Source organism: Castor canadensis, chromosome X, assembly GCF_047511655.1.
Source record: "Castor canadensis chromosome X, mCasCan1.hap1v2, whole genome shotgun sequence".
Lineage (NCBI taxonomy): Eukaryota > Metazoa > Chordata > Mammalia > Rodentia > Castoridae > Castor > Castor canadensis.
Window position 1 is genome coordinate 69,056,923 of NC_133405.1, and position 12,247 is coordinate 69,069,169.

The 12,247-nt window shown below is 34.7% G+C and overlaps 1 protein-coding gene across 2 annotated transcripts in view; it reads left to right on the top strand.

Moving 5' to 3' along the window:
* Hdx (highly divergent homeobox) overlaps positions 1 to 12,247 on the top strand; it is a 146,945-nt gene that overhangs the window by 106,735 nt on the left and 27,963 nt on the right. For both annotated transcript variants that reach the window (XM_074062793.1, XM_074062792.1), the window contains exon 5: positions 5,439 to 5,585. In XM_074062793.1, coding sequence (XP_073918894.1) covers positions 5,439 to 5,585 — 147 coding nt within the window. The remainder of the gene's footprint in view (positions 1 to 5,438; positions 5,586 to 12,247) is intronic.

Sequence of the window (12,247 nt, forward strand, 5' to 3'; positions counted from 1 at the left end):
TGCACTGGAGAATGTGGTGCAATGGAAAATTATGAGAATACTTATGCCGGTTATTATGATGATTTATTTTCTATCATGATTTCTTTGAATCTTCCTAAAATCATATATCATTTTTTGCTCGAGGTCTTGAGAATTTTAGTTCCATGACTATTGTGCAATCAATGTGGGATGAACACCTAATATCATTTCTATGCTGTAGATAACTTAAGGGTTATTCATCTTTATTAAAAAAAACTTGTATGACATGTTTTGACTCATTTGTTGGCAACATGCAATTTAGCATTAATATTTACAATAAATGCTATTTTTAAGTAAGGAAGAACAAATTTAGTGGATAATTAAATTTATTAGCACACACACTTCTCTTGGGAGTAAACTGAGAATTAATATATTGCTTTTCCCCCATTGTCTAAAGTTAATTTTCAAAAGATTATAGCTTTAAAATATTGTGCCCAAAGTTTAGTATTACACCAGTTTAATCATGGTAACCTTTTATGCAAAAGTCATGCTTTATATGTTGTTTATATTATGTTCCAATGTTACCAGAATCTGGTGTTTCATTTTAAATCTCAGTTAGAAAGGAAATGTTAAAAGCAGTGTATGTGTAAGACATATTTGAGGTCTAGCCTCTGTGTGGGACCAGAGCATATCATACCTCATGCCTTGATTTGAAGATTTGCCTTTAATTCATTCTTCAGTCTCTCTCTCTCTCTCTCTCTCTCTCTCTCTCTCTCTCTCTCTCTCTCTCCTCTCTCTCTCTCCCTCTCTCCATCTCTCTCTTTGTCAGTGTCTCTCTCTTCTTCTCCCCAGTGTCTCCCCTTCCCATTCCCACCTTGTCATCCAACCCACTACCTCTGTCTTCCCCTTTCTGTTTCCTTTCTTTCCTCACAAACACACATGTATATATGCAGGACTTTAGATATATACTTTCTTTTTTTTTTTTGCATTTGCTTACAGTGTTGTGGAGTTTTTGTTATTAATTTGCTTATTTGTTTGTCTTTACAGAAGGTTTATGGTTTCTTTTTCTTTTTTTTATTCATATGTACATACAATGTTTGGGTCATTTCTCCCTCCTTCCCCCTGCCCCCTCCCTTAACCACCCCACACCCTCCCTCTCCCCACTACCCCCTTGCTTCCAGGCAGAAACTATTTTGCCCTTATGTCTAATTTTGTTGAAGAGAGAGTATAAGCAATAATAGGAAGGACCAAGCGTTTTTGCTAGTTGAGATAAGGATAGCTATACAGGGAGTTGACTGGCATTGCTTTCCTGTACATGTGTGTTACCTTCTAAATGAATTCTTCTCAAACTAACCTTTTCTCTAGTTCCTGGTCCCCTTCTCCTATTGGCCTCTGTCACTTTAAAGTATCTGCATTAATTTCTCTGTGTTGAGGGCAACAAATGCTATCTAGCTTTTTGGGTTTCTTACCTATCCTCATACCTCCCTTGTGTGCACTTGCTTTATCATGTGATCAAAGTCCAATCCCCCTGTAGTTTGGTACTGCCTGCCCTTTCATGGTTATGTTGGGTTTCACTTTCTGTGCACAGAATGCTTTGAAGAATCTTTTGTAGTAGTGGCTTTGTGGTCATATATTGTTTTAGTTTCTGCTTATCATGGAAGACTCCATCTATTTTGAATGATAGTTTTGCTGGGTAGAGTATCCTGGGGTTTAAGTTATTTTCATTCAGTGCCCTGATGATCTCACCCAAAGCTCTTCTTGCTTTTAATGTTTCTGTTGAGAAGTCTGCTGTAATTTTGATGGGTTTACCTTTGTATGTTATTTTTCTCTCTTACAGCCTTCAATATTCTTTCTCAAGTCTCTGTACTTGTTGTTTTAATGATAATATGCCGCTGGGTAGTTCTATTTTGGTCAGGTCTGTTTGGTGTTCTGGAGGCCTCTTGCACCTGTATGGGCATAGATTTCTCTAGATTTGGGAAATTTTCTGTAATTATTTTGTTGAATATATTACACATTCCCTTTGCTAGCACCTCTTCTCCTTCTTCAATGTCCATGATTCTCTAGTTTGGTCTTTTGATGGAGTCAGTGAGTTCTTGAATTTTCTTTTCACAGGTCTTGAGTTGTTTAACTAATAGTTCTTCAGTTTTTCCTTTAATTACCATTTCATCTTTGAGTTATGAGATTCTGTCTTCTGCTTGTTCTGTTTTGCTGGGTTTGCCTTCCATTTTGTTTTGCATTTTTTTATTCATATGTGCATGCAAGGCTTGGGTCATTTCTCCCCCCTGCCCCCACCCCCTCCCTTACCACCCACTCTGCCCCCTCCCTCTCCCCCAACCCCTCAAAACCCAGCAGAAACTATTTTGCCCTTATTTCTAATTTTGTTGTAGAGAGAGTATAAGCAACAATAGGAAGGAACAAGGGTTTTTGCTGGTTGAGATAAGGATAGCTATACAGGGAGTTGACTCACATTAATTTCCTGTGCGTGTGTGTTACCTTCTAGGTTAATTCTTTTTGATCTAATCTTTTCTCTAATTCCTAGTCCCCTTTTCCTATTGGCCTCAGTTGCTTTTAAGGTATCTGCTTTAGTTTTTCTGCGTTAAGGGCAACAAATGCTAGCTAATTTTTTAGGTGTCTTACCTATCCTCACCCCTCCCTTGTGTGCTCTCGCTTTTATCGTGTGCTCAAAGTCCAATCCCATTGTTGTGTTTGCCCTTGATCTAATGTCCACATATGAGGGAGAACATACAATTTTTGGTCTTTTGGGCCAGGCTAACCTCACTTTCTGTTTTGTTCTTTTTTCTGAGGTTTTCCATATCCTGAGTCCCTTCCTCTTTAGTATTGTCTATTTTTGTCCTGAGTTCACTTATCTCTTTATTTACCTTGTTCTTTGTTTCACTTTGGTGTTTATACAGTGTTTCTATAGTTTCTTTTATTTGTTCTTGTGCTTTCTCTGATTCTCTATTTTTGTTGTCTTGGAATTTCTTGAGTGTTTCCTGTACATTTTAGTTGACCATATCCAGTATCATCTCTATAAAATTCTCATTGATTAGTTGCAGGATTTCTTCTTTCAGAGAGTTCTTGTGGGCTTCATCGGGTTCTTTGGCATAGTTTATCTTCATTTTGTTGGAGTCTGGATCTGAGTATCTGTTTTCTACATTTCTCTTTGGTTCCTGCACTAATTTATTACAGGGGGGATACTGGTTTCCCTGTTTTTTCATCTTCCCATCATTGCCCTTGCTGTTGTTACTGTCCCTGTACTGTGTGTAATTCAGTATTGTCTAGCTTGTAATAATAACAATGGTGATATCTAGAATGGAATGGTGAGAGGAGAGGGAAAGTAAAGAAAAAGGGAAAACGAAACATACAAATAAACAAACAATAACAAAAAAAAACAGTGCCAAAGAAATAAACAGGGAGAGAAGTGTACTAATCAGCAGTAAGCTAAACAGGCATTAGAAAGACAGAGAAAGGATTAAAAAAAATCCTCAAGTTCAAATGCAATAAAGTTTTAGTCTTAATAATTTTGGTGTTAGTCACTCAGCCTCTAATCCTGGAGATAATGTCTCAGAAGTAGTTCAGTCATTGTCTCATCAATGGGGTAAAAAAAACAAAAACGAAAACAGACAAACAGAAAAAACAAACAAAAAAACCCCCAAAACTAAACAAAAATCCCAAATTCAAATGGAATTTGAATCCTTCAGCTTCCAATTGGAGTTATGTCATTGTCTCATCAAAGGAAGAGAAAAAAAGAAAAAAAAGAGTCTGGAGACAGCTTTGTGAATGTCTATCTGAGGCTGCGGCTCACATGCCCACTGTTGTCAGCCAGCTGTTGCTGGAGGCTTTATTGATTGCAGATCTCAGGAATGAGCTTAACACTCACCTAGCCCCACAGGCTTTGTTTATTTAGAGTTCTCCTGGGTGCAATGGCCACTGTTACAAGCCTTCCCTTCTGCAAGCACACTGGGGGAGGTGGCGCTACACCCGCCTTCTCTGATTGGCTTGTTTATTTACAGATCACCTGGGAAGTGCCCCTTCCCAGCTCTCCAGTGGAACCCTCCTCACGACACTGTTACAATCTTTCCAGGTCCAAGGTTTCAGGGCGGAGCTGCCACTCCTGCCTCCTCAGGCCAGCTTGTTTATTTATAGTTCTGTGAGGGATTGCCTCTCCCCCACTCTTCAGAGCTCTTGGCACCCCCTCCCTCTTTGGTACATGTCTTGTTGTTGTTGTTGTTGTTTATTCAGTTTTTTTTTCTGTTTTTTCCCTGGGTGGGGGTCAGTCTGTCCAGGGGGCTACGCTGACCTGGCCCAGGGTTGTTTGTGGGAGTACCCCATGCCGCTTAGCTCACCTGGTAGTCTACCTCTTTTGAGCTGGTAGGAGCTGGCATCTTGCGGTGCGGGAGCCCTCCTGGTTTCCCAGTTTACCATGGAGTAGGGATGCTATGCATGGGCTGGGGGTGTGGCAGTGTCAGACTTTAACCTCTTCTTGGTGGTTTTTCCTGCAATGTGTATCTCCAGCATCTCTCCAAGATTTTACTTTAGGAAGCACGCTTTCTGCTTCCTGCCTTTAGTCGCCATCTTGGAATCTCCTCACCATGTAGTAGAGTAAAATGGAGAGGAAAGGCCTGGATATATACTTTCAATTGAAGGTCATTTTTAGGTTTTTTACCACCCCTTGAGTTAATTGGAGCTATCATAGGGATAAAGCCTCTATAAAAATTAGAAATATTTCTATTTCTAGCTCTGGCTTGGACTCTCTGTGCCCTATTGAATGAGTCCTTTGACCTTTTTTTTCCTGATGTCTTTTCAGCAAAATGAAGGTCATTATTCTATCATGTTTCTAATTTACTTCCTAGAATTCCTTCAGGATTCATTGAATTAAACAATGTGGTAAGCTTATAGTTTACTGGATTTCTTTAATGCCTAAGAACAAAAGGGTTAGGATTACTATGAAACTTTCTGAAACCATAAACATGACAGTTTCTTAGAACTGCACTATCCTCTTACATTTCACTTATATATGTTTTGAATTGATCATAACATTATTAGGAGACTAATATCTGAGTTTATATGGAAAATATTATTAGCATCAAAAGCAACACACTGATGTAATCCTGTCTTTGAGTTTTAACTGTGTGTATGAATGTGAATGTTCCCAAGTTGTAGCTAATATAAATTCTATTTATCCACATTTTCCACAATGAATGTGTATTATTTGTGCAATTAAGGCCATTTAAAATGAGCATTTTTGTATTGCTGTCAGTGAAAAATTCTGCTCATTTCATCCTGGAACACTGTATTTTGTTACAGATAGAAAAAAAATGAAAATGCATATATTCAGAATTATGGAACAGAGTAAGAATTGTGAAATATTTTTATCTGTTATTATGTGTTGAACACAACTTAGTACATCTCACCCTGATGATCCACTATATAACATTTCTTCCCTTGATTATTATAATTTTTTGAAATGTACTTTTCAGCTGCAGGACCGCACTCAATTCAGTGACCGAGACTTAGCCACCCTTAAGAAGTACTGGGACAATGGCATGACTAGCCTGGGCTCTGTTTGCAGAGAGAAGATTGAAGCTGTTGCAATTGAACTAAATGTTGACTGTGAAATAGTTCGGGTAAGGTATTTTTAATAATTTTCATGCTGTAGTTGTTGAGTAGCATAAATGAAAGCATTTTTAAAACTGCATAAGGTATTGCAAACAATACCATAAATACAGTGAAAAGACCCATAGGGTGAGGGATAGTTTTTCAAATTATGTATCTGAAAAGGAATTTGTATTCAAAGTATGTACAGAACACTTAGAACTCAATAATGAAAAGACAAAGTGATCTAAAAATAGGCAAAGGATCTGTATAGGCATATCTCTGAAGTATAAAAATGATGATGAAAAGATGTTTAACATCACAAGCCATTATGGAATTGGAAATCAAAACCACAATGAGATATTACTTAACTAAACCCAATATGGTGCCTCTAATTAAAAAGACAGATAACAAAAACTGGAGCCTTTATACCTTGCTGGTGAGAATGTCAAACATTTTAGTCACTTTGGAAAATAGTCGTCAAAAAGTTTAACATCTTATTGACTCAATAATTGCACTTCTAGATATATGTTCAAATAATGGAAAGCATATGTCCACCAAAAAACTTACATGCAGATATTCATAAAAGCATTATCCATAGTAGCCCAAAAGTGGAAACAATCCAAAAGTCTACCAAGAGAGTGGATAAACAAAATGTGGTCTATGCATATAACAAAATATTATAAATCCATATAAAAGAATTAAATATTGATGTATGGATAAGTCTTGAAAACATTGTGCAAAGGGAAAAAGTTACTTATGAAAGATACATATTGTGTGATTCAATTTGTATAAGACATGCACAATAAGCACACTATAGAGACAGAAGTAGATTAGTGGCTGCCAAGAGCTTGGGGTAAGACAGAATGAAAAATGGCTATTAACGGGTCCAGGGGGTTTCTTTTTGGCATGTTATAAGTACTCTGGAATTAGCCATGATTGTTGCACACTTCTGTGAATATATTGAAAATATTTTAAGTGTAAACATTAAATGAGTGTATACTTTTAAAAATATAATTCTAATGCCACTTAAAATTATATTACATATTCATGTAATGAATGATAGGTTAAAAAATCACATTGATCAGTTGTGGGAACAGCAATTTGTATTCCATTTGAAAGATGTTGATATAAGGTTTATATAGGTGTAGTGTTAGTAAGTACTTAACAATCAGCTCTTTAAGGGAAAAAAGCCCTGATTTTACCATTTACTGATTTCCACCACTGCTGATTATATGTCTCATTCAACACTGAGTTGGTTAGAGATCTTAACAATTTGCTCTTGTGAACAAGTGTGAGTTGGCTTCAGTATGCACTGAAGATCATTCCTGAGGATCAAGAGGGAAGTACTATTAAAGAACAAGTGATGAAACACAAAGCTTTTCTAGATGAAATAATATTTTCTCATACACATATGAAGAAAAAGCAATATAAGGAGATGTGGAGCACAGATTTCTCAAAATAAATACATTCTAAAAATAGGTACTGTCCTATTCAGAGCCTTGCCTTTTCTTGTTAAGATGCAGATGGAAAATCAATTTCAATCATCTGTTTACTAAGTGTGTTGCTATATGTTAGTGTATACTAACAAGGATAGAGAAATGTATTAGACACTTCCTATCTTAAGGAGCTTAGATCTGAGTAAGAGGTTGTCACAAGAATATAAGTGACTGAAGAGGAACTGGAGCAACATCATAGTATCAGAACCTAAGCAAAAGCTAAGTATAGAGAAATGTAGAGCATATGTTTTTGTTGTCATTGCCATTTTTATGTTTTAAAATTAATGTATACATGTACATAGTTTGAGGAGTCAGGTTCTGTAGAACTTGCTTTAAAATAAACATTCCTGACTCCTCCCCTCTTACATTAGATGACTCTTTAGATATTAACTTCCATCTATGAATGATATGCTGTGTTAATCAGAACTAGCTTATCTGTGAGTTATAGAAAGACTCAAAGTAACAGTGGCTTAAACAACACATTTATTTCCTTGTGATATGTTGTCTACAGCTAGCATGGCAGTTATGCTCCATGAAGTCCTCAGAGACCCTGGTGCCTTCCATCTATTCTGCCACTCCATGATGTAGCCCTTGTCTTCAAGATCCAAAATGATGGCATATGTAGTTCAAACAGTAAAAAAGAGAGGAGAAAGAAGGATCAAAGTGTGTATACCAGCTATCTTTTAAAGGAAAGTCATATATACTGCCACAAGACACTTTCAGTTTCACTTGGCTAAACATATTGTTATGGCTGTAGGCAACCATGTCACCAGCTATACCTGCTATTACTCTGGAAGAACATGAGAACAAATATGGAGAACAGCCAGTTGTCCCTCTCATATGTGTTTATATTGCTACTTCTTGATTTTTTTCAATGTTAGGCATGGTATATTGAATTTTCACTATACAATGAAAATTCTTGTAAAATCCTTCAAGATTGCTTCATTGATGCTTTCATTTACATGCATACTTCCTCTCTCTTTAACCTTCATTTGTTTTGAAAATGGACTTCAAACATTCAAATGTGTAGTTGGTACTAATATTTGCACATGCAAGAGTACTTTTTCCCTTTTTTAAATTAGTGCATATTAATTGTACAAGGGGGTTTCTTTGTGAGATTTTTACAACATATACATAATATATTTTGATCAAACTCAATGCCTCTATTGCTCTCTTATCCTCCTCCCCACTTTTTAAACAAGTTTAACGGGCTTCATCGTACTATTTTTGTATATGTGTATGAAGTATTTTGATCATTTTCACCCGTCGCTTCACCTTCTCCTTTCATCCTTCCCTTCCTGCTGGTTACCACTGTCAAACAGTCCCTCTGTTTTACTCTGCTGTCATTTTTTTTTAGGTCTAGATTCTGTATATGAGAGAGAACATGTGATATTTGTCTTTCTGACTCAGGCTTAACATGATTTCCAATTCCATCTATTTTCATACAAATGACATAATTTCATTCTTCTTTGCAGCTGAGTAATGCTACACACAAACACATACACAATGGAATAATATACATATATATCCTTCTTTAATTTTCATTAATGTGATATTTAATATTAACATTATGACTATGTAAGTGCTATACATCTTTGAATTATGTAATGCAATATCAATTTTTTCCTTCTCTTCATAACATTATTTTGTTCCCTAGAAATCATAATTTACTTATTTTTATTTTTAATATTTGTATGTTTGCTTATTTAGTTTTCTGTATACTTACTATTAATTTATCCTCAGTATGTATATATGTGTGTATATACATATTATATATATATATATATATATATATATATATATATATGCATTCATGCACATTTGTTAGTAACCAGTTTCATCATCTTGAGCATATATTTCCTGTAATCTACTTTGTTTCAAATCTGAATTGATTGTTTTCTGCACCTGGAATAGAACAGTTTCTTTGACATTTCCATTTTTAATCTGGTTGTTTCTTTGCTCTACCTTCACTAAGATATCCTCAAATTTATGTTCTAACTTTTCTACTGAGTTTTTCATTTTTTAAATTTTGTATTTAATCTGTCACTGGTAAATAATAAGCACCTTGTTCTATGACAGTTGCTTTCTGCACTTGGGCCTCATTGACACTGTCATATTGCAAAAAAAATAAAGCATGTACAGAATCTTTTTAAAAACACATGCTTCACTTCTGCTTTTCCTGGGGTCCAGTCTGTTTTCAATGAGACAATGGGAAATTGAAATGGAACTCTACTTTTTAAACTAGTATTCTTCCTGTGGAGGAAGTTAGTAAAATTAATACCTATTAGGTAACTTTCACTTGGGAGTCTACAAAACAATACATGTGTTTCAGACTTGACATTTACTATTTAATGCTAAATACATACAAGTTACTATGTTTCTTCAATCTAGAGATAAAATGTTCCCCAACAAATATAAATAACATTGGTCTTCTTGAACTAACTGAATAATTCTTCTATTTTTCCCAGCATGCATTTAAAAGAAAATTCAACAAAGAATTATGTTAATTTAATTCATGTTTTTATTTACATTAGAAAATATCTAAGAAAGCCTTATTGTACAGAATGAATTCTAGTTAATATACAAAGAAGGGGTATCATACACAAGTTTAGGGTTTAAATTTAAACCTATCATCCATTTTGATTTCATCTTTGTATAAAATGATAGATTTAGATTGAAGTCCATGTCTATTTTCCTATGGATAACCAATTGCTCCAGAATCATTTCTTGAAAAGAATACCCATAACTAACATTAATAGAATTTGCACCTTTCTCAAAAGTCAGCTAAACTGTTCATACTTGTGTGGGGCTGTATCTGAGTTTTCTGTTCCATTCTATCAGTCAAATAAGTCTTCAAACTGGGTATGTGGATTCCTTCCACTTCATTTTCCAAATATTTTAGTTATATTAATTCATTTCCTTTCCATATGAATTTTATAATTATCTTCTTTTCCTCATATTTTTTAACTGGAGAACTTCATGTTAAGCGAAGTTAGCCAAGCTCAAAAAATCAAAGGTTGCACATTTTCTCTTATATGTGGAAGTTAGACCTACAAGTTAAATATATAGAGAGAAACATATGGGAATGTACATATACATATATTTAGTGTATATAGTGACAGAACAAAATTTCATTAGTGAGTCTGTCTGAGGGGGATACAGGAGATAGAAGAGAGAAAAAAATGTTAGAGAATGAAATAGGTATAGAAACTTTACTGAAGAAATAAATGAAAATTTGTACCAATGCTGTTAGTACGGTGATTTTTTATTATCACATTGTTGTACTGGGGGTACATTGTGACATTTTAAAAGTTTTTGCAATATATCATAGTTGAATTCACTCCTTATAATCATATATCTACAAAAATTTTGATTGGATTTTAAAAGGAATTTTGTTAATCCAACATTATCAACTTGGGAAGAATTTCTATCTTTAGTATGTTGAGTCTTCTAGTCCATGAACATAGTGTGTCTGCCTATTTGTTTAGAACAATTTTTATTTCTTTAGTGGGCATGTCCTGTATGTGTTTTCTTACATTTACACCTAAGCATAGTACTATGTTTTTAACCTCAATTTCGATGTGTTAATTTTTTACCACACAGAAACACAATTGATTTTTATATGTGATCTTTTATTCTGAGAACATGTTGAATTCACTTCTTATTAGTTGTAGGAGTGTCCTTAAGATTTTCTGCATAGACTATCATATAATCTATAAATAGGAGAGCCATTATTTCTTCTTTTCTGATCTGTATATCTATTCTTTTATTAAATTGTTGTATGAATCAAAATCTCCATTTCTATGTTGAATATGTTGTTTCACTCATGTTTTGGAACACAGTCTATAATTTTTTACAATTAAACATGGTATTTAGGGGTCTAGATGTTGTTTTGAGGGGCAGTCTTTAAATGATGAATTAAATTTTCTTAACAGTTATAGGACTATTCAAATAATCCTTTATATCATGGTAATTTTCACTTTTCAAGGAATTGATCCACTTCACATAAATCTTTCATGTGTGCAAAGTCTGTAGTGAAATGCTCTAGTTCATTTCTGATATGATAACCTGTGTCCTCCCTCTTTTATTCATTGTCAGTCTTGCTAGATATTTGTCAATTTCACTGATCATTCAAGGAGACCACTTTTTGTTGTTTGATAAGTAGTATATTTTAAGCAACTTTAGGTTTATTCTGCAGAACATGAAGAGGATAAAACTCAAGCTTCAGACTGAGATAAAATGTTTGCTAACTACATATGTAACAAAGCATTCATTTATAGAACATATAAACCACTCTCAAAATACACTATCTTGTGTGTTTAATTAAGGGTGAATATAGTGCAAATATTGTATACACATGTATGTATATGGAAAAATGAGATCTATTGAAACAATTCCAGGAATAGGGAAATGGGAATTAAAAGAGAATGATGGAGGAGATGAATTCAACTATGGTATATTGATATGTTGTAAGAACTTTTGCAAATGCCGCAATGTACCCCTACCCAGCACAATAATAAAAAATTTCTGGCCAGGCTTGGTGGTTCATATCTGTAACCCCAGCTATTTGTGAGGTGGAGATAGGAAGACTGTGGTTAGAAGCCAGCCCATGCAGTTAGTAAGACTTTATCTCAAAAACAAGTTATGTATGGTTTGGTACATGCTTGTAATCCCAGCTACAAGGGAGGCATGGGTTGGAGGATAACAGTTAGAGGCCAGCCCCAGTAAAGTTAGTGCAAGACCTTACCTGAAAGACAAACTAAAGGTAAGAAAGACTGAAGCATGGCCCAGCAAGTGCAAGGCCCTGAGTATTGCACAAAAAAATATCATTTATAACAGATAATCTGATATCTTTGTGTTTGTTGAACTTCTTATAATTAGCAACAATACATTTTTACTGTTAAAGCACACTGTTCCTTTTTTCTTGTTTATTGTCTATAAATAGCTATACTTATTTGTTTGTAAATACATATATTTGTTTGCTTGTTTTTTGAGGCAAGATGTTACTTTGTAGTTTAGGCTGACCTTGAATTCGGCATCCTCTTGCTCCATCCTCCCAAGTGTTGAGATTTCAGGAAATGTACCACTATAGTTCACACTGTAAATAGATATTTTCATTTAACTGATATTTTCTGTTTGTTTGCTTTATAAAATACTTTCAAATATATTTTTAAGCAAAAGTTTTTGTTGCCAAA